The following is a 21,441-nucleotide window of genomic DNA, read 5'->3' as shown; positions in this document are numbered from 1 at the left end:
GTCTGGCCTATACCGTTAGGGCGTAAGCTTAGATTTTCCCGCAAGTCCTCGTCGAAATTCTTGGCAAAGTGACGGAAAATATTGATTTTATCGGATTATTATATCATTTGATTGCCCCACTTGGTACATTTGGTGACGGTTAAAAAGTCAGTATGTAGCCTACTCCTGCATTGTGGCATAATGTGGTTCGAGTTGTCGCTAAGTAGCCTATTGTTCTCATTAATATATCAACTCACTGAAATCTAGGGTTGGAATTAGCATTATGACGTCATGAGGTTCACGTTCGCGTTCACACAGAACCTTTTAAAAAGGTTCGCGTTCACACGAACCTGAACCTTTCAGAGGTTCACACCATCCCTAATACATACATACATACTCGAAAATCATACATGTGCTGCTAATTATCAGGGGGAAATGTTATATATATTGGCTAAGAGTCGCAATATATTTCATTTGTCTGTTCTTGAGTACACCATCATCATTATGAGTAAACCTAGCCTATGCCAACAGAAAGAATTGATGTATAATTTGAAAATAGCGCATTAACTTGTTTTGTTTCGCTATCTCCGTGTCAACGCTACAGTTCTCTCGTTTTTCTAACTAGTCATTTCTATCAAGCATCTCATATTGAAGTTAATTAATGGTTGTATCACAGAAGAAAATGGATTTCGTCGCGAGGTTTAGATTCCTTCATTGGGACAGATTACGAAAAAATTTATGGAATTTCTATTTCAAACGACTGTTTACTAATTTGCAGAGACTGATAACTCCAAATCCAAAATGTTTTGCAAGAATCTCGAAGTCACCCTGTTTGGTTTTGCTATCTCCAACATTTTATTTTTCAACAAACCCCAACAAAACATCTCTAAACAGTAATATGTTTGCACCAGCAGGCTATTGGCAATTTTACAATTGAAATTAGTTTGCACAGTCGGATGTTTCGTATCACGGGACCATATGAATGATGTGAGTCGTAAAGTTACAGCAACTATGGAGCGAAACTGGCTCACGTGTTTCCTAAATAAAGAATAAATAAAAATTAGGTTGTCAATCATTTCACAAATTTAGAGGCTTCGTGGAACCCCTGAAAATGCTTCACGGACCCCCAGGGGTCCGCGGAGCCCCGGATGAGAACCACTGCTATGGTAGCTTCTTGCGTAACCGTGTAAAGAGTGCTGATTTGATAGGAAACAAGTCGCTAACTGAATCAGCCGCACGCAATTTTGGGTCATATTTGTAAATCTGACTCTAAAAATCTAAAGTCTAAACGACTACGGAAGTGGATATCAATCCCTGTTCTTGTACAAGATCTGCTGATAACTGTTGATATAGGCCCCACGTCTATGGATGAAGGCATTAGCTGTATATGAACGCATCACGAATATTAGCTTACGCTCCAAATGTCTTCGTGCGTAATTTCCTATTAGATCACAAACATATACGGAGTCATCGGTAATATAAAATTACCAGTGCGAGCGAACTGTCATCCACGAATCAATTTCCAGGCGATGTTCCAAGACATCAGTTGGAAGCTTCAATTAATCTACGAATCTCGTATTCAGGTGCATAGTTTTCTGCGTTCCGTCGGAAATTGCTATTTTTGCAAGTAGTATCTTCTGTAGGCGGCCATCAATAAAAAAACTAGAATGTGGAACAAAGATACTCCGGCTACCACGTACACCTGTTTCAAGGAGAAAAGTTTGAATATTGATATAGAGACTCATCATAGTTTTGTACATGCAGAAACACTCGTCATCTCACCATTGAAAATGGATTTATCTGAAACAAGTCCCCAGTAACTTGAGTCATCAGAGACGTGCCAGCCCCCGACCCAGCCAAGAATATAAACATATACTTTCCTGTCATGTTTGTCACTTGGTTGGACCAGACCATGCCTAAAACGTGAAAACTTTAAGCTCACTATCGCGGTGCTATGTTATTGCACAACCCTGGTGCAAAAACATAGTTATCAATGTAATTTCAAACGTTACCGCTTGGTCGTACAGTAGCCATGAAGTAGCCAAACAAAAATGTGAATATCCACATCACCACTTCGTTCTCTTCTCCCCAAATACTCATAATTATCTAAAATCATAAATGAGTTAGTTAAGATTGAAAAGAATTGGTATTTCAAAATTTATAACATCAAAACATCGGTGGCGGGCTGAAGTCATCACCGTCAAGTCATTTCAGTTTTTTCGAGTCAAGTCACGCGAATTTGTAAAGTGAATGGAGTCAAGACAATTTACGAAATATTTCAGTTTCAGTCGCTCCACATAATGTGCGAACACAAATGCATATCAGAACGCACTACCTCTCGTCGAACGTGATGTTATTACTCAACCCACTCCAACGTTGCATGTACTAACACGATTTGAGCCATGGGTTATTGAAGTAAGTTGCTGAATATGCTAATCAGCGGGTATACTGTATGCTACATATTTGTGACCTCAATTAAATGTAAGCGATCTTTATTGACTGAAAAGCTGGGATGGCAGTGTTGATCTCATATTTATGTAAAGGAGAAATGTGATGGAGGAATTTGCAACCAAACGTCGCCGTAATGGCCAGCATAGGACCAACTGTTAACACAAAAGATTTATTTGACAGTCAATAAACCGAATATCCAATATCGTTCTGCGTTTAGGGTATGTAAATACACCCTTATCTTAGAAATGGATTTCGATATATCTTGTCAGGGTGAAAGTTTTAATCTATCATTTGAGCATAATAATTCAAGTCTTGTTACCGCTGATGCACTTGTCCCAGCCAAATCCAATACAATGATCAGATTTGGCTTGAAATAATGCGTCATGAGTACACCCGAAACACTGCCGACTATATTCCCGATCCAATATAGCGAGTTGAGAAACGAGGCTTTTTGCACCTGGAATTATAACCCGGACGAGTGCGTGTACTGTTCAGAGAGATAGTTTCACTGGCTTAGTGATTAAAAACATAATTCGTACATATCTCATTTTTCTGTTCCATGTAGACATTTATATGCTAGGAAACAAACTACATAGTTAAGCAGCATCAAGGCCAATAAGTGATCATTTCCAATTTGAAATTTCGACAGCTCATAAAATAATAGCATTTATGGTGGAAAATTATTTCCGTTCGCCATGACCTAACATCGTGCTCCGGGCATGCCTATGACAAGAATATAGTCACGCTTAATATACTTGTTTCCGTCTTCAGATGGGGTTTCTATATACTAATGTGAAATCCACTACTAATTTATAGTCTCGGCTCTCCCATGTTTCTATGTGTCGGAGGTTTATCTGGGCTCCTCATCGCTGATCCCGCTGTAAATGCAGCGCCTTGAAAAGCCCAGAGCAAGAGAGAGCCGAACTTTTGAAACATGGCAGCCATAAGACCAGGGAAAGGACGCAAGACTAGCGTAAAAAGGACCTTATGAAGTTTACTGCGCGGGTGCATATGACCCTAGTTGTTAAAAGCGCCAATTGTGTGTCAATCAAAAAACTACTAATTTATGGGATATGTTATTACTCATATCTGCTCGAAATTTTGACAACTTTATTGAGAAAACCAAGTTGAAATGATAATAATGCTAATATCGTAATCGCCATGTCAAAGAAATTTCGACGAAATAAATTAGACCAGTGCTTTTCAACCTTTTTGTGCTCCGTTCGCACTTTTTTTGTGAAATAAATTTCATTCGCACAAACTAATCGAAAATTGTTATACAAAAAGTAGATGAAGATAGGCCTACTTGACAACATTTTGTTCAGATGTGCAAGAAATTGGCTATTATGTAGCTTAAGCTATCAAGTGTCTCAAAAAGAAGGCAACTTTTTTCGCTCGTTTTGCTTCCAATTATTTCACTAAAACCCTTTTCGGCCAATCAATGTTGTTGGGAATTTGTACAAAAACGTGTACTAGTGCTTGGATGGCCAGGTCTTAAAATCTGTTCTGCACTCCTATCCAAAATACAGCGTATTTTTCGCGAGTGAAAAATGCTTGCTGGCAGAAATCGTATTTGAGAGCTGACACAAAGGTCCCGCGAGGCTCCAGTCTGTCGAAAGGATGAAAAACCCACATGATTGTGTTGAGGCTTTTGCTTTATTTCTTTGGAACATAAGGTGCAAAACGACCAAGGAGAGTAGGCACATTAGAGCTCGCTGCCTGAGTATACGTTGCTCCAATTTCTGTCTCGCAAGTTTATGAGAAGAGCAAATAACTCACGATACTGTGTGTCTACTCTTTAGCTCAATCTAAATTGAGAATTTATGACCGTTTAATAACGGTAAAGCAGCTTTTAGACTACCACCAAAATCTGAGTTTTTGTGACATCACGCGACCCGAGCCTCACCTATGAAAAGGAATTTATTTTTAATATTACAGTTGTATGCTACGATTTTACGGTCATGTATGACATACAGAACGCGCACACCACAATTCTACCCCACACAGCTCTACAAAACATGTCTGACGCACGGATTTCAAATTAGGGCGAATTGAACTACTCTGCGTATCGCAGTTGTACCACTGTCTACTCCGATTACAAGAACGGGACTATTCCGTGCAGACAACGGAGCATATTCAATCCGTCTCGAAAGGTTTGGCCATCCAACATCGGTAATTTTTAGACCGAGGTTTTGTCGCCGCTTATGTTTTTGGCTTTGGCACCGCATTTTATCAGCGGTTTGTTCGCCAAAACTTTACGTTTTCACGTGCCCCGACGCAGAAGGGGTTGGCCTCGAAATGAATGAGTCTCATAGGCCTGAACTCGCCTGTTGCACACCCCTACACTAGTTCATCCCAACGGTCTTCGACCATGTTTTCCAGAAAAAAAAACAGTCGAACAAATCTTATCATGAATTCTCATGATAAAGCCACATTTAATGCGTGTCTCGCTTATTGGCTACGATATGTAGAAACGATTGCAGATTATTTTGCAATAAATTCAATAAATATTACATACATATTAACAGATAGCTCTGGCACCGTGTAGACCCAAAATTATACCCTTTGCGGTCCATACCTTAATAACCCTTGAACGGGTAAAAATTTGCGTTACAGTAACTTGCAAATATGAGTCTGTAATGCTGGTATTTACTACTATCCTCGTGCCTCGCGCAAATCGAACAGTTATCACGAAAATATGATTGTTTAGCGAAAGAAAGCAGAAAGTCAATTTGACGTCATTTTTCCAGCCTGTCGCAGGCTCAGACGGACTGATGTACTGTATGTCTGCCACTATAGAGATTGTATAGATCTCTATACCGCCACTACACCAGCTCCAAACCAGGCTTTTGGCTACGTAATAATTAGAGTGCGGGAATATTAATTCACTACGGCTTGTGAGAGCTACGATAAGTGGTGCGTCGTATTAAGTTTTTACAATTGCGTCGCAACTACAAAAGTTACACTGATCTTAAATTTCCTATTAGGTTTATTTGAATTATTCCACGTCAGAAAAGTAAACAATTATTCACGAGTTCCATTCGCACTTGATCCGGATTTTCATTCGCACTATTCGCACCACCTTCGTCATTCGCACTGTAAATTTTTTCATTCGCACAAGTGCGAACCGTCACACAGGTTGAAAAGCACTGAATTAGACAACAAATGTTATTACAAATATCCACTGGATACCACAATCGGATTATATATAATATACCAGGGGGTCTTAAAGTACTGGTCGCGAAGGGTATAATTTTGGGTCGCGACGGCACCAATCAGATCTTTCAATATGTACCGGCATGTAATATTTATTGAATTTCTTGCAAGAAAAAGAATTATTCGCGTGATTTCATGTGAATCGGTAAAATTGGATTGGATTGTAATTTTGTCCGATATTAGATTCTCTATAGAAAACACTGTCGAAGTCCAATGGTGTGTCTTAGTGTAGGGGTGTGCAATAAACGGATAGGCCACCGTGATATCATACACATGCATTTCGAGGCGAACCATATCCGCGCCGGGAATCTTGAAGACATGACGTTCTGGCCAACATACGGCTGGGCAGAGTGTGGTTCTAAAATGATCGGCTACGATAAAATCTAGGTGCAAATTGAGCGTCGCTGGTTGGCCAAAACCTTCGAGATTGATTTGTCCGTTCGTCAAAATATTTTACACAGAATATCCCCTTGCTGTCTGAGTAGACGGAGGTATAAATGCAGTACAAGTGCGACCCCCAGCGGAAGACAATGCACCCAAATTTAACATCGCGTGCGTCAGACATCTTTGCGTTGCATACAGCTGTTGTCTGCTCGTTCTAGCATATTCTAGTGTTAAAAGTGCATTCTCTTTGCTGTGTGAGGCTTGGTTCGCGGGATGCAATTAAAATTCAGAATTGGGTCGCAGTGTAAAAAGTTTAAGAGTCACTGATATATAACGACGAAAATGCTTTACATAAAGCACACATTATGTATGACATGCAGCCTGGAACTCACATTCATCTTCAACGTTGAACATACTGCTGTAGAGTAAATGAAGGATTGAAAAACCATCAGGTTTGATACGCAGAACATATACATGAAAACGAGTATGAAGAACACCCAAACTTCCTTGATTGGTCGCTCTTGTTTGACCGCTGAAAGAGAGTTGATGAAATGTAACATTTTCCGATTTTCCAGATTAGATAGGATTTAGAATTAGAATTGCTGAATTCGCCAAAACTGGAAAATTGAATCAAAATCCGAATTAAAAGAAGTACAACATAAACCAAGTTCAGTTCATATCAAATCAAAGTTCATTGTCATCGGCATTGGAATAGCAAATGTATGCACATCAAGTTTGGCTCGTGTCCCACTATACAGTTCTCCTGTAGCATTTTTCGAAAAAAGAAGAAATTTGATTGGAATTGAAATAAGAGCATTGATGCATTTTACTAACTAGATTAGGGTTGCCATACGTCCGGAATTTTCCGGACATGTCCGGAATTTCACTGTTCAAACTTGCGTCCGGGAGGAATTTCTAAAATATGTTTAGTGTCCGGAATTTTGAAGACTTGACGTTGGCTCATAATTTTTTCGTAAATTAACATGAAAACATTATTCTTGGGAATATTTATGCTGATGCATGATATTTTTCTTCGCGCTGCGAGCGATTTACTATCACATATATTGGTTTTAAGATGGGGACTTCCACCCTCGCAAAAAGTGCAATAAAATATAAATAAAAACAACCTTAATTTACTGGAATAAGCCTAATTGTAATCGCAACATAGGAGAACATTATTCTCCTAGAGGTCGTAAAGGTCGTTTGAATGCTATATTCAATGATAGTGGTTCCAAACTTGGCGGTCGTTTGCCTTTATTCTGGCGTTCGCGAATATGATGAACGTTTTCAAAATAGCCCGTGAGTAAGTCTGGGCGAAGGTGCTGACTTCTTTTAGTTATCAGCTCGTCAAATTTTGATCCGCGCCACGGAACATTTTCAAATTGGACATGGAGTCATGACCATAAATGGTTGGAAACCACTGGATATGGGGTGTTTATAACGCTCCGTGGTGCGCACCGGCATAAGGCTGATAAACAATCTTATGAATATGACTTACCGATGTACAATTACGCTCCCTGTATTTTTGAACTCATCATCCTCCGCCAGCTCTACCACTAACTCTGATCATGTGGGCGGAGAGTATAGTAACTATAGTAGCTATATAGGAATATATGGAACAATCAATATTATTGACATAATTCATTCAAAAAATCTAACGACCAGATGCATATACAAACAAGAATTATATAGCAACCCTCCCCCCATCCCCCCAGAAGTTGCATCGATTAACCTATGATGGGCTAAAAATAATTGTTTATTTGGGTGGGAAGGGGCTGAAAAATGTGGTTTGAGTCCCGGTTAAACAACACATAGCCACATACATACTCCTGAACCGGATCGTAACCACCTCTGGTCTATGAGCAAAGCTTTGCTAGTGTGACGTCATAACTCATTTTGAAATCCTCTAGTGGGCGCTAAACAGTGTCCGGAATTTGTGTCATAGAAATATGGCAACCCTAAACTAGATCAATTCTATATTTCCGACATTTCGCGCTAATTAGTCTCATAGGATTACTACAATTATATCCATGTTTTCAAGTGTGCTCTGAAATAGTAATTACCATGTCATGGCCGGAACGGATTGGCTACATCAGGGCTGTCAAACATGCGGCTTGCGCGAAGCAATTTGGAGTAGATAGAAAAATGCGTGTATTATTCAGCACATTTCTGACAAACGTTGAGGTTTTTAACCAGAAATATAGTTCAATTAAATAACCCCCAAGACAGCAAATGTCGAGTATGTTCATAGATCACATTATAACCACCAGATTGCGGAGTTGCGGTTTCTAGTCTCCATTAGGAACAAGTCGCTGACATTGACTCCAAATTACGATAACGCAATGAGTTGCATAATGAAATCAGAGTTTTTTGACAAATTGATAATACAAAACGAGTAATTCACAAAAGCGAAAACGCCAATCCGAAACCCTTATATGCAGGTTACATAGAGAATAAACTGAAATATCTGTGGTCGCACTAATGCTTGCCTTCTGAGTCACCCGAATCGCGATATTATATCAATGAACTAGAAGATAGTTCCGGTGTTCGCGTTTACAGCTAAAACCCTTTCATTCCTTACAACGCATTCGCAGGTTTGACGCCTTTATACGATCAACATAAAGGCAGTAGAGGAATATGCCAATGTATATCATCGTTAGAGTCAGTGTTCTATCGGTTTATAACTGTAGTTATCCACCCAATCCTCGCACCATTGCCAATTTCATTGTTTGCGAATAAATGTGTTGCTAGAATTAAACCCCTCTGATCCATGATATGATGTAATATACTATTGTGTATGCTTGATAATAAAGTATTCATATGAAAAACAAGGACGTTGATTTTGAGGTACTATTCTGCAATCATTTGACTGGTGCGGCCCGCAAGCTATCTGAAGGTTTGAATCAGGCGACGTCATTTGGGTTTGCACCCTTGTGCTAAATCAACATGTACGGTAAATCGTCAAATCTTCAAATGTTACATTTGATGAAATAATGCCACAATGTGAAATGAGCGTCATACCTATCTCCTTCCTTTGATCGTGGAAAATCTTCTTTTCAATGCCACATAATAGAAGGACGATAAAGATTATTGCTACCAAAGTCACGTACGAGCCAATCGCAACGAAGCACCAAATCACGGGGTCGAACGTATCGGCTTCTGTAATCGTGAAATATCATCATACGAGACCAATTGTATACGAATATTTCTGAACACATCTTTTATACTTGTTTGCAGATGCCGCGGCACACAAGGTATTCTCGGTAAATTTAAGAGATGGTCGGTAACCATGTAATCAAGTAGTAACTGGCTACTTACAGACGGCTACTGCCCCACGTGCTCCTGCTTCCAGATAAAATCCACTTATACTTTTTTGGTTAAATTACAAAAGTTCTAGAATTTGAATTTTCAAACGTAGAAAATAGTTTTGGGACAGGTTTTAATCATTTTTAGTTGGGGAATTGTTATATAAACGCATGAAATACCTTTCCGAAGATTGCATCAATTTGTACAGACATGGGGGTGATTAGCCTACTTCATGTATGTAATCGATTGCGATTACAATTACTTCTGAATTACGCGATTTCAATTACCATTACGATTACAGCAATATCAGGAAGTAGTCGATTACTCACGTTTACATTTATTTTGCTTCTTAGATCTAATCTTACGAGAGTAAAGATAATATGTGGATTGAGCTGAATACGCATAATGAGATGAAAATTTATTTATAAATGATACGTCATTTGCTTGTTACGTCATAATGTATCCCCTGCCCAACATTATAGAGGACGATTTATCGCACCCTACGATTTGCGTTTTTGCCAGGTTCGTGGCTTCCGTACCCCCAGCTCAATGAAGTGGGGAACGAGCTCGAAGGGGACTCAGAAGTTTTTCGTAAATCAACGTAAATATTATTATCGAGAGATTTCATAAGCTTTAAAATTTTCTTGGAGCTTCATAATTTAATGTCTCTAGATAGCTTGATTTCGAAGTGCATTTATACCTCTCCCTCTCTCTCAAAAAAAAACCGGAATAGGCAATTCGGTCCCGGTCATTACCACGCAACGACACACCAAAAGACATATGAAGGTTCGGCCAATATGCGACTTCGCGATGTATGTTACCAAAGAAAGACCTTTGCCGAAACATTGGGTATGTGTCGATTGCACATATCTTTAGGCAGACAAAGTAAGAGAGGTTTTGGGGGTTCTGAAGGGCCCTGATTCCGGATATGACCTTGGTTTTTTCGAATTGGCTCTATTTTGGGAGATAATCCATGGAGCTGTTGTGACAAAAATCTCATATTTCCGCTGTATGAGCTGGGTAAAAAATCGGCACAGTCGTACTATGAAGTTCAGAAATTCAATCTACTTGTTATTTTGACACGCTGAAGACTGTTTTAAACCAAAATACATCAACAGAATTGTATCTCGGGGTATTAGATTTATCATAATTGGACACGTTCACGGATATCTTGTTCATAAATACACTTCAATCATGCATATAATTATTTACCCAATTGTAGAAATAAAAAGTAATCGTTCTTTCACAACGAAATCGATTAGATATGGGAAGTAGTCGATTACGATTACGATTACTTCGGAATTTTTTCGAATTAAATCGATTGCGATTACGATTACTCCAAAATTCTGTAATCGTCTTAATTTTTTACGATCACTTTAATCGGGATTACCCCATGTCTGAGTGTAACTAGATATTTTTTGTCAATAGCGAAGATAAATCTTGTAATTTCAACAGTACACTTCCACAACTTTCGAACAGCTTGAGTACTACGTTTCTACTTCCGCTTGAGTATTTTTACCAATCCGCACGTCGCAAACTAGCATCACACTTATTCAGAATTAGCTGCCACTCTTTGTCGTGAGTTACGTGCCCGAAACAGTTGGTCATAAACTGCTGCATTGTCAAAAATATGACTTTTCCACGGACATTCCTTGCCGACGCTTACATGACGCTCGACATAAGGCTTACATACTGACTAATCCAATAACTCTGCCGCGGAGTGTATCATTTCTTGTAACAAGCATATTTAGGTTGATAATTATTTTCAATCACTGACATATAGCATGGAAAGGGAATCCTAGAAAAACATTCTTTTCGGTTGCGCACACTTGAAACTCACGATTAATAATAATAGAAATGATATTCCGTAGTGATTTACGACTACTTTGATCACCTCCGCCAAATTGATGTCGATGAGAAATAGGCCTACTACAAACCTGCAGTACGGTTCGTGTCATACACTGCATTCCCTGAGTTGGTGTGGCATGTTCTGGCGTTGGTGTGATGTCGGCTCTCCATTTCAAGGAATGGTTTCGCTTGAATATAATAATGATTATTTGACGTCATTTTACTCTACTCACATTCATGCTTGCAATGACAATGGTATACACGTGACAAAGATAAATTGGCGTTTAAATTTGAATCTTTCACGAGTTTTAAACCATGCCATCTGCGAATTATGGAAAATTACCCATACTCAATTTGAGTAGGAAAATAGCTGATTCGTTGTATAGAACTTGAAGATGGATTTTAATACAACATCCATTGCAGTAAAACTTTAATTATTCTGAGTAGGAGATTCCTGATCTCTCTCTCTCTCTCTCTCTCTCTCTTTGTATATATATTGGTATCAATTCTTACCTATGACCGGCGCAAGAAATGCGCCGGCAATGAAAAATGCGTTTGTTATCTGTACGAATGGTCTGGCTGTAGCCTCGCTCCAATGCTTCATATACAAAGCTTCTATACCTGCAGTGAACAAAAACAAGATCTTGTTTATCGACTACCCGGCATGCTTATTGCGAAGATTTACATTCAGCATGTAATTATGCATACGACACACGAAATGTGTGCGTGCCTATTTTACTGTATGCTTTTCTTGGTTCCAGATGCGCCTGTTACGGATAATGGCTTGTGATGTAGTTTTATGAAGGATCATCCACAATCTCGCGGTATTCGGTGACAAGATAATACTATACAAATGTATTATCTATAGTGCGTACAGTAATATATCCCATATTTATTTGAACATTTCGCCTACATTTATATGAATACATATCAATTAAATAACGATATGGACAGCTTCGAAACGCGTGCAATATACGAGGTACCTTTACTAATTGAACTATCCTTATTTGCATACAGTTGACTTCGTGCAATTCGGACACTTTGCTCACTTTCAGCCGAATGGGGCCTTTCCACTTCATTCTGAACTAAGGGGCGATAAACATAACTGGACCCAAAACTGTTTTGTTGCTGTATGGACTTAACATGGACATAATTTCGTCTCTTGGCACACAATGAGGATGGTGAAAGTCTCCATATCAATATAAATCATCCATATGGATATCAAATTGCTTTAGCGACTAGAATGATGCTACTTCTAGGCGTCTTGACCTCGTGATGGACATAGACATCCTGGCAGCTTACATTGCTGTTGCTGTTGTTATATTCCAAATTGTGTAGGGATGACGTTCATTTGATCTCAAAAGATGCATCAATTAGAAACAGAAAGTTATCGGGAGGATGGTTCCGTTTACGAAGAAGGGGTATGGATGCCTGGCCCTGGAAAAGTTTTCTGCAGAATATAATTTCACCAACATGATTTATCCAGCTTCCCCTGCAGTAAATCAGTTCGCCCATGAGTGTTGTGCGTTATGGAAAATCATGCAATGTGCAGTTGCTGCTGTGAGGTTCTACAACATATAAAAATCAAACGTTTGAATTAGGATGAAGCTGATGAAACTTCAATAAGAGAGAGCCAGTCTCATCTGTTTTCAATGAAAGTGGTTGCAGAAGTCTATGCCAAAAGGCAAAAGCTGTGGCAAAAGAATAGACCGTAGAGTCATCAGTCACGGCATCTGGTTATGACAATCAAACAATTTGGAAAAGGGCTAGCTGAATCTACAGTGATTCACCCATTACCAAGAAAACTAAGAAGCATAGCCTACTTAGTGAAAAGCAACCAGCATTCCAATGATAAATCCATCAAATATTGTACCGGTACTTTGTTAAGTACAGTCTCTTCAATTTCTTCTTTGACATTATGGTGTGTTGCCTATGGACTGAATTACAGCTGTTGGACATTGAACCCAGAAGGGTATATCAGTGAAGCTGAGTAAAGCCAGGGATGATTATGAGCCAGGCCAGAGTGGACAATTATTGACTATTGTCGGTTGCTCGCTACCCGAACTCTTATTAGATGTGTATCTGATAAATATTACGTATCTGAAACATATTATGTTGTTGGCGCAACGAACTTGCTAAAACCTTCAAGATTTTCAAGTACGAACTCGATGATCAAGAATGACCAATGCTCGCGAGCTCATTTTTGTGTTGTACAATCTGCAAGTTTCACATTAGCATTCTCGCTTAATATTCTTGGATATGGTGAGGCTATTTGTATCAATTGGGTTTCCGCCATAGTATTTTTCTTTGTGTAGATAGAACCATTACAGATGGTGATATGGATATAATCATAATTTCAGCACTTCCGTCACGAAAGCCGACGCCAAGAAACAGCATCATTTTCGTCGGCTAACAGCTATTTGATATCGATACTGGTGATTTATATTGATATGGATACTTTCACCATCCTCGTTGGACGTCAAGAGACCAAATTAGGTCCATGTTTAGTCCAGTCCCATAGTAAATCATATAGCAGCGACACAGTTTCGAGTTATTTTGATCGCATCTGTTGTTCAGGATGAAGTGGAAATGCCCCATTAAGTGGGGAAATCAATTGTTCGTCATCGTTGCATGGCCATGCGTATAGGGCAGGCAGATGGTGTATTCAGACAACTTCTTTTCCAAACCATACTCGAAGCTTGAGGGAACCACAAATAATTGCGTTTAGCAAATAAAGTAGAATATTTCGAGTTAATACTAGATTTCGTGTATTCGAGTCGAACCGACGGCTTACGCTCAATATACTGCAAGTTAGCCTTCTGGCTGCTCTAATGGACATCTATATATGCCACAAAAATAAAATAGACGACAGTTATTGTTTGTTTCTATAAATAGCTGTAGTCAGTCTATGTATATGAATGCTGAAATTATGGATATTACCTATGTCTAAAGTCGTCCAAGGTCGGTTCTTAAAACCGGGAAAGAGAATTCATGCAGATTATAGGGTCAAACGCATGGATGAATACCCATCTGACAAGGATATATCGTGAGATCTACTGGTCATCCACCTTTATATATCGTCTCCATGAGGATTAAATTTCGACACAATTTTTAACATCAAAATAACGGCTCATAGGTAAGTATCAATTGCAATAAGTCCAATATTACTTAGCGTACAATCTCCCGCAAACTTGGGCATTAAGCGCTGGACTGTACGAAAAGCTACCGCATAACGACATAATAGTATTTTCTATTTTGTAGTAGTGGTATGCATATTCAGTTTATTTCAATGTATAGCACTCGCCAATCTGCGACTATCAATGCTAAAATAACCGATATAGAATTAATAGAAGGCTCTGTGCATGCTTGTTGATTAGCTGGATGATTAGATCCAGAGGTGGGTTAGCTACCGATCCATTTTCGTGTTTTCATGGGGCTCCGTACGTACTCTGAAGTTTCAAATGCGGCTCCGATATCCAAAAAGACTGGGAACCAGTGGCGTTTAGCCATATCTGTCCGTCTCGATTCTTTGAATTTGCATGCATGCGACGTCATATTTGGTGATACGACTGTTTATGTACTATTTCCCTTTGAAATATCTACTATAGCTGCTGATTGTTACTTCCGACGAGAGACAGCCGAAAAATTCGGGTTTATTTGGATATAAACATTATATTCAGGGGTTTATTGAAGTTCTGTACCTACGAGCATCTTGAAATCTAAAGCGTCACATTATTTTTAAATAGAGGACTGCCGGAGAGTTACAGAGAGAGTTTGTTTGTTTGTTTGTGGTATTCATGGTGATTGTCGACTACTATAGTCATTTATACCGACCCAATATTCTTCATTCTTACTCCGTAACTGCCGACTTATAGCACGGCCTACTTCTAGGCTTTCTGTAAGACACCGCTTACTCGGATGAGGTGACGAAGACGAGTCTAGATAAACCTACAACACATAGGTAAAGGAATTCTGAAGCCGACCTCTGTCGGACTGGAACCCGCAACGCATTAGTGTTACAGCCACGGATTATACCACCGCGCTATCTCGCCACTCCAGGGACAGCTCAATTCGTTTTGAATATAACTTTGTCCAACGTTTCTCAGTGCTGCATCTCACCAGAATAAAAGTACCCGAACATGATTCCACCGACGGCTTCGTCAATTCCAAGGAGTGCACTTGAATGTAGAAACGGCGTGACAGTCAGCAGCCCGCCTACTGCCAGCGAAGCAAAAGCTGAAATAATTCATTCAAAATCAACGACGTGCTTATCTGGTCCTCATTAGATAATTCTAGTTGTCGGATTAAACTAATTAGAACTTTATGTCGGTAGTCAAATTCAAATCAAATTTTGGCGATGTTTCTGTGCTCTCATATTAATCGAATCTAATTTCTGGTTTTCCTGAGTATACTAAAGGAAAAAGGGAAAGTGCCAAACGTGCCAAGCTTGCTGCACAGACATTTACCAATCACATGCTTATGAAAATCAACTCTGATTTGATATGAAGTCAAGTTTTATTTTGAATTTAATTTAATTTTCAGTTTTTTTTGCAAATTCAGTAAATCTACTCCGAAACTAAATTGTAAAAGCTGAAAAGTTTTCAGTTGTCTGATCCTGCTTATAATTCGTCTCTTACCCAAACTCCATAGGTGATGTGACCTCCTCATAAAGGACGAGAGGGCGCTGAACATGACAGCTCCAACAAATACTCCGACAGATCTTACAACGAGTACTTCAGACACTTGGTCGATTCTTGAATCCGTGTTTACTGCCAGGAATTGCAGCGTTGGTCCGGTAATCGATATGAAAAGCCCCTATGAAGACATTCCCTATAATCCCTCTACAGTACTTTAAGTGAGAAGAGTATACAAACTATACATTCACCAGAGGTGGTCAAAGTAGGCAAGAATGCTACTTAAGTAGAATTATAAGAAGCGACGCTAAAATCCTCTCAAATACGAGTACAAGTAGCAACTTGAAAAGCAACCCCAAACTACTTCAAGTAGAAGTAGAATTGATTGACTTTAAATCTACTCAAATAAGTAAGTAGGTTTGAAAAGTGTCTCAATTCGTTCTTATGGACTGCCGAAAGCTACAAATTGAGCTATGCGGAAGGTGCATAGAGCTTGATTCGTATTGATGCATCCCAGGAGGTGTCAGTTTTCGACAGAAGAAGTATTCTTCAGCATCATTTAATGCAAATTATATTACTGATATGAAAATGCGATACTAACCCTTTGTTTACTCGAAGACTTGAATATCATGGCATGGCGCCCTATCCCGTGTTATAAGGCCCAAAGCTTAGTTGAAGAGCATTACAGAGAACTTGTATCGGATACGGTTTCAATATTTTGCGCGATTAGTAATACCTTGATAACAAATATTGTGGTTCGTAAAATTGCCATTTAGTGTAGCTTTAGTTTCGGAAAACAGAGGCATTACTACACTTGCTTTTATACTTCAATGTGTATGTTGTGAAAGTCGCATACTCTATGACGTCATATACACTAATTATCAAGTTTACATTTGAAATGCAAATAGTGAGTTGAGCTCCTAAAATCGGATTCGATAAGGTGTTTATAGGCTAATTCACATGTACAAAAGGTGTCAAGTCAAGCACTTCATGGTGTTGTGAGAGCATACATCCTCTACCTATATTGAGCCCTAGTCGGAAGTATCAAATTTATCAATATATGTTTGTTCAGTAGGCTTGCGGAGGGTAGAGTCTTTAATGTTCCCGACCAATACATCGATTGTCATGTCGTTCTCCGAGTGCCCAGCAAAAGAAAAATTATCACCGACAGGCTGAGATTTGTTATCTTTCAACATATCATGTCGGCGACCATTTACTCTCTAATGGAGAGGTTGACTGGTCTCTCCAACTTACCATGCATTCGTACATCGTTTTCGACAGCGGATCAAATAAACGACATTACTTGATCTAGAAGTAAAATGACGCTTGGTGTTGTGCCTGGCGCGTCCTCTTGTAATCACGGTGCTGTGATTCCCTATGATGTCATGATATGCATATGTTCAAATTGAAAATCTCTTGGCGTTGCTCTTGTTGCGTTACTTTCGCTTTAACACCTGATGAAGGAGCGGCGCTCCGAAAGCTCGTGTAACTAATGAAGTTGTATTCATTCGCCAGTGGACGTTAAATAGAGTGTGAAAGCTACCAAAGTCTTTCGATTGAAAGTGAAATACAAATGCCTTTCCTAAAAAGTGGAAAATATATTCCGTGTCTTTTGTCCATGAAGCTTCAAAGGTGGTCTGCTAAATTAGGTGTAACGTTCCAAAAGTCCGATTCTTCAGATTAGTAGGACACGTCATGCGCTGCTAGATTACGATATGATAAGTAATTGCTAGATTGCGAAACAGTAAAGTTTCAAACGTTATGGTGGGCCATATTTATTGTGATGGAATATTTGATATGCTGGGCGACAATGCGGTGTGAGCGGAACCACGCAATCCAAAACCTAGATTATACAAACGGATACTTTAATGGAAACATATTTGACACCCCATAACTACTGTGTACCAAGCGCAACAAAGGTTCTGGGCTTTACTTGACTTTTGTGAATAATAAATGCTAGTACTCCGTGAAAACAGCCCCAAAAATTGATCGTCAACTTTCCTAGGGACGGAAATACTCACGACTTTGGGCAACAACATTAATCACCTCTTCGTATAATACATTTACAAACGTGCACTACAATAGCATGGTTTCTCTATTAACACCTGAATTACCTATCTACCGCTTCTACGCCTATTGGGGTATCTCGAGTTTCAACACGTTCCATAGCAATGAAAAGCATTAAGCTTCTATGCAATGTATTTTACTTTGGTGCGCTCTGTACTGTGCGGCAGCTACATGCATCGTAGATCCATGGGACGAATATAGGTGTATTTATCAGATTTCTACGCTAACGTTGAGACTAAAATAGGTAAACTGAAGTTTCCGGTACCAAATCGTGTTTTGACACCCTTCCAAATTGTGAAAACGAGTCGCACATGCCAACCTTTATGGAGGTATATCCGAGGGTTGTATGGTGGATTCGGTAGTTTGAGACCCTCATTTTGGGTCATTTCGGGTGTTATATAGAAACAGAATCAACGACACCCCTGGGAAATATCGCGATAAAGAATGGAGTATTTGCTTCATTTTCACCCACTGATAATATGCATACACGATTGTCGATTACTGTGTGCAAATCATCTGTCCATGGTTTTATCGTTGTCGACCGTGATAAGAAGCACACACGTCAACAGTACAACACAATCACGACTATGAGCAAGTCCAGGTCTGATGATTTAGGTTATTTCCACTCCCCAACCATTTGAATTCGTAATACTCACAAAACAGCTCATGGCGAGCGATGAGACCGTTACGAATAGCACGACCCACACACAGTTATTCTGATCTCGCTTTCCACGATGACCTGTCCCAAATTAAAACGTTCAGTCGTTGAAACGAACACAGTCTATTTCTATATCCGGGGATGGGCAGAATTGGGTGCATTAGAACGAATATAATGCCGGTTTTACATCACAATAAAGATTATTTGGAATTATTTTCCAATCACATCTATTTCATAACACTTCGTGTCAATGCTGTTGATCACGACTTAAGGAAAATGTCATTTCAACTAACATGCGTTGCGTACCTTTATACTACATGTTTCGCATGTTGTGATATTACCAATCGAGGTTTACAGCTTCCACAGTTGAAAATAGTATCGAAACTATTATTGTGGCTAATAAATTACGCTCCCTCTTAAGTTAGTGTAATGAGCGTATCATTTCAGTTCTCGAAAACAATCACCTCTGATTACTCTACCTAAATCAGGGGTTCTCAACCTTTATAGCTTTGGCAGTAGCGTGATTCTCTGTGCGCTAGGTAGCTGTTATTAATAGCTGACGAACTGCACTGCCTAAGACAGACTCAAATTCAATATAGGTTGCCCGGTTTCGCCCTCAATTAGGCTATAAATATACACAATTTAATTCATTTCCACAACTGATCAAATTTAGCATGACAGGACATAACGACGCCGTGCTCTCTGTAGTCACTACCAGCATCAGAATTAGTCTCAGTGCAACCTACCTTGAAATTAATTGATGTCATTTTCAAAACAAGTTTGGGGAAATTTGTCAGCAATGTAAAAGACTCAACAACTGGAATGCGGATTCAAAATTGGCGTAAAATATACAGTATGTATACTATTAGATCAGGGTTCGCCCGTACGGCCGCATGCGGCTGTAGAAGGGAATTTGTGTGGCCGTCGCCGCCTAATTCAATTAGTATTTGTTGGCGGCCGTAGACATACAAATTTCAATTACGGATTCACTCCCGAATTTTCGAGAGATTTTAATTAATCTTGAAATTTTCTTCGCACCCTGCGCGATTCAACGAGGCATCATTTTCCAATTTTAATGCAGCAACGCCCTTCTTAATCTGGGCCGGAATGGGAATCGTCATGAAATAACAATTCATTCGCGACTCTGAAAAATTTTCGCGCCTAGTGCGACAATATCCGCTCCCAGCAACTATTCATAACATTGCCACTCGCGATTTCGGTGCGTACAATAGGCCGTTGTGAAAAGTAGAATAGTTCGGAGTTCAACGGGAATGGATATGGACAGTTCACCATAGGTATTTGGCGTCCAGATCGTTCATTGCGGCTATGCCCTGGAATGCGGCCTTAATCTACAAAAGTAAACGCATTACGGCCATGATTAGCAAAAAGGTTGCCCACCTCTGTATTGTATGATGTGCTCTTTTTGACATGACGATAAATGCAAGGGGGGTCAGGGGGACGAGATTTTTTTGACCATCGCCAAGGGGGGCGCGTGTCAAAAAAGGTTGAGAACCGCTGACCTAAATCATTCAGGTCGGAGTACTCGAATCGTTGTACACAGCCATAATCGTTACCTATGTAGGCGTATATCTCAACGCTATAATCCGGCACACCAAAAAAGCGTATATACCATCAGACCTCAAATACATTGCACTGACCATTGTCCAGTAATGTCTTCTTTTCATGCATGCTGCAATGTTGGAGAAATATCTGTTCCGCGTCTCCAACCAATCACTTAGTTCATTTATTGAATTTAGACAGTAACTGTAACGGATGCTTATACATAAAATTACAAGTGTCAATCATTTGATATCGTCTTATGAAGTCATTTTCCTAGACTTCGGGTATCATTTTCACAACGCACGCTATCAGAGAGAGAGAGAGGGAGAGAGAGAGAGAGAGTCTTTATTTTCATCCAACCGAAATTCATAACAAACAGACAGCAATAATGGGAGTACAGAAAATACCCATGCTCAGTATTCGGTATCAGATTGGAATGATCGATTCGATAAATAGTCTGATCACACTCGTATCAATCAGGTACACATGTCTCTGCACAGTATGGCTGTAAGGAAATTTAGTTAAAAATAAATTAAAAAATAAATAATAAAAGATGGTAGCAAATGTCATTCTTCCCTTCAGATCAACTTTCTCTGTGCATAAATATCTTGTCAAATTCGTCAATTTGGCACGTAAATCCTTGCTATTCACTGAATTATAATTCTAATATTCCTGTCAGCATAAAGGTACTGTCGATTTTTTACTGCAGCAAATCGCCCGCTATAATTGAAAGGTGAAATCGCATTGCAGCTATATGAACGGAAAAAGAATATCAATATCCTTCAGGATGTTATTATTGTTCTTTGGCAGTTTTCGTGATCATTACGCGTGAGTCAAAAATCAACATATATGTGCTTATCTCGGTGGTTGCGCTGTCGTGGTATGGTTTGATGTGATTATGCAAAAAATATATCATCACTTCGTTCTTGTTGTCATCATGTCGTCTATATCTTCTCTTCTATTACCTTCATCTCCGAGTGCAAGTCTCAAAATTATACATGCTCCACGTCCACGCCAGTGGCGCTTAGCCTTAAGAGGCTTCACGACCATGACACAACAGAAACTTCAACAATTCTATGCAATATTTCCATGGCGACTTTTCTTGCACTCCCTGTTCCACAAATCAGTCCTTCATCATACATCGAATCTTTGCTGTGTCCTTCAAGCTCACTGCACTTTCTGGGCTATTTAAGTTACCGCATTCGCAGTGAGGTCGGCGATGGGGCGCCCAGAGAAAACTTAGTCACGTGGAAACTTGGTAGAGCCGAGAATCGAACCATCATGTGCAGCAATTGATATAATAAGTCTGCCGTTGGCCAATTCGATTAGGGATGTAAC

At 39.5% G+C, this 21,441-nt stretch overlaps 1 protein-coding gene and 1 long non-coding RNA gene across 3 annotated transcripts; one reads left to right on the top strand and one right to left on the bottom strand.

The window, feature by feature from the left end:
• Window positions 1-1,384: 1,384 nt before the first annotated feature.
• LOC145432921 (solute carrier family 60 member 1-like) lies at window positions 1,385-20,342 on the bottom strand. Of its 2 annotated transcripts, XM_080309759.1 has the most exons (12): window positions 20,202-20,342; window positions 18,542-18,624; window positions 15,822-15,999; window positions 15,304-15,420; window positions 11,698-11,805; window positions 11,274-11,372; window positions 9,052-9,189; window positions 6,423-6,562; window positions 2,750-2,887; window positions 1,992-2,085; window positions 1,762-1,895; window positions 1,385-1,681 (listed from the first exon to the last, which is right to left on the bottom strand). In XM_080309759.1, exons 1-12 carry the CDS (start codon window positions 20,230-20,232, stop codon window positions 1,595-1,597), a joined length of 1,347 nt encoding a protein of 448 aa, XP_080165885.1. In that variant the 5' UTR covers window positions 20,233-20,342; the 3' UTR covers window positions 1,385-1,594. The 2 variants fall into 2 exon arrangements, 1 of the variants encoding a protein (XP_080165885.1); XR_013912999.1 differs by lacking the exon at window positions 1,992-2,085.
• LOC145432933 (uncharacterized) lies at window positions 9,667-12,085 on the top strand. Its single transcript, XR_013913004.1, has 2 exons — window positions 9,667-10,185; window positions 11,946-12,085. It is a non-coding gene; the product is annotated as an uncharacterized LOC145432933 (long non-coding RNA).
• Window positions 20,343-21,441: the final 1,099 nt, after the last annotated feature.

The sequence above is a fragment of the Botryllus schlosseri genome, chromosome 2 (assembly GCF_051294905.1).
Source record: "Botryllus schlosseri isolate E-star chromosome 2, Bs_hap1, whole genome shotgun sequence".
NCBI classification, from domain to species: Eukaryota; Metazoa; Chordata; class Ascidiacea; order Stolidobranchia; family Styelidae; genus Botryllus; species Botryllus schlosseri.
The sequence above is the reverse complement of the archived record's forward strand: the minus strand, read 5'-3'. Positions and strand labels throughout refer to the sequence as shown.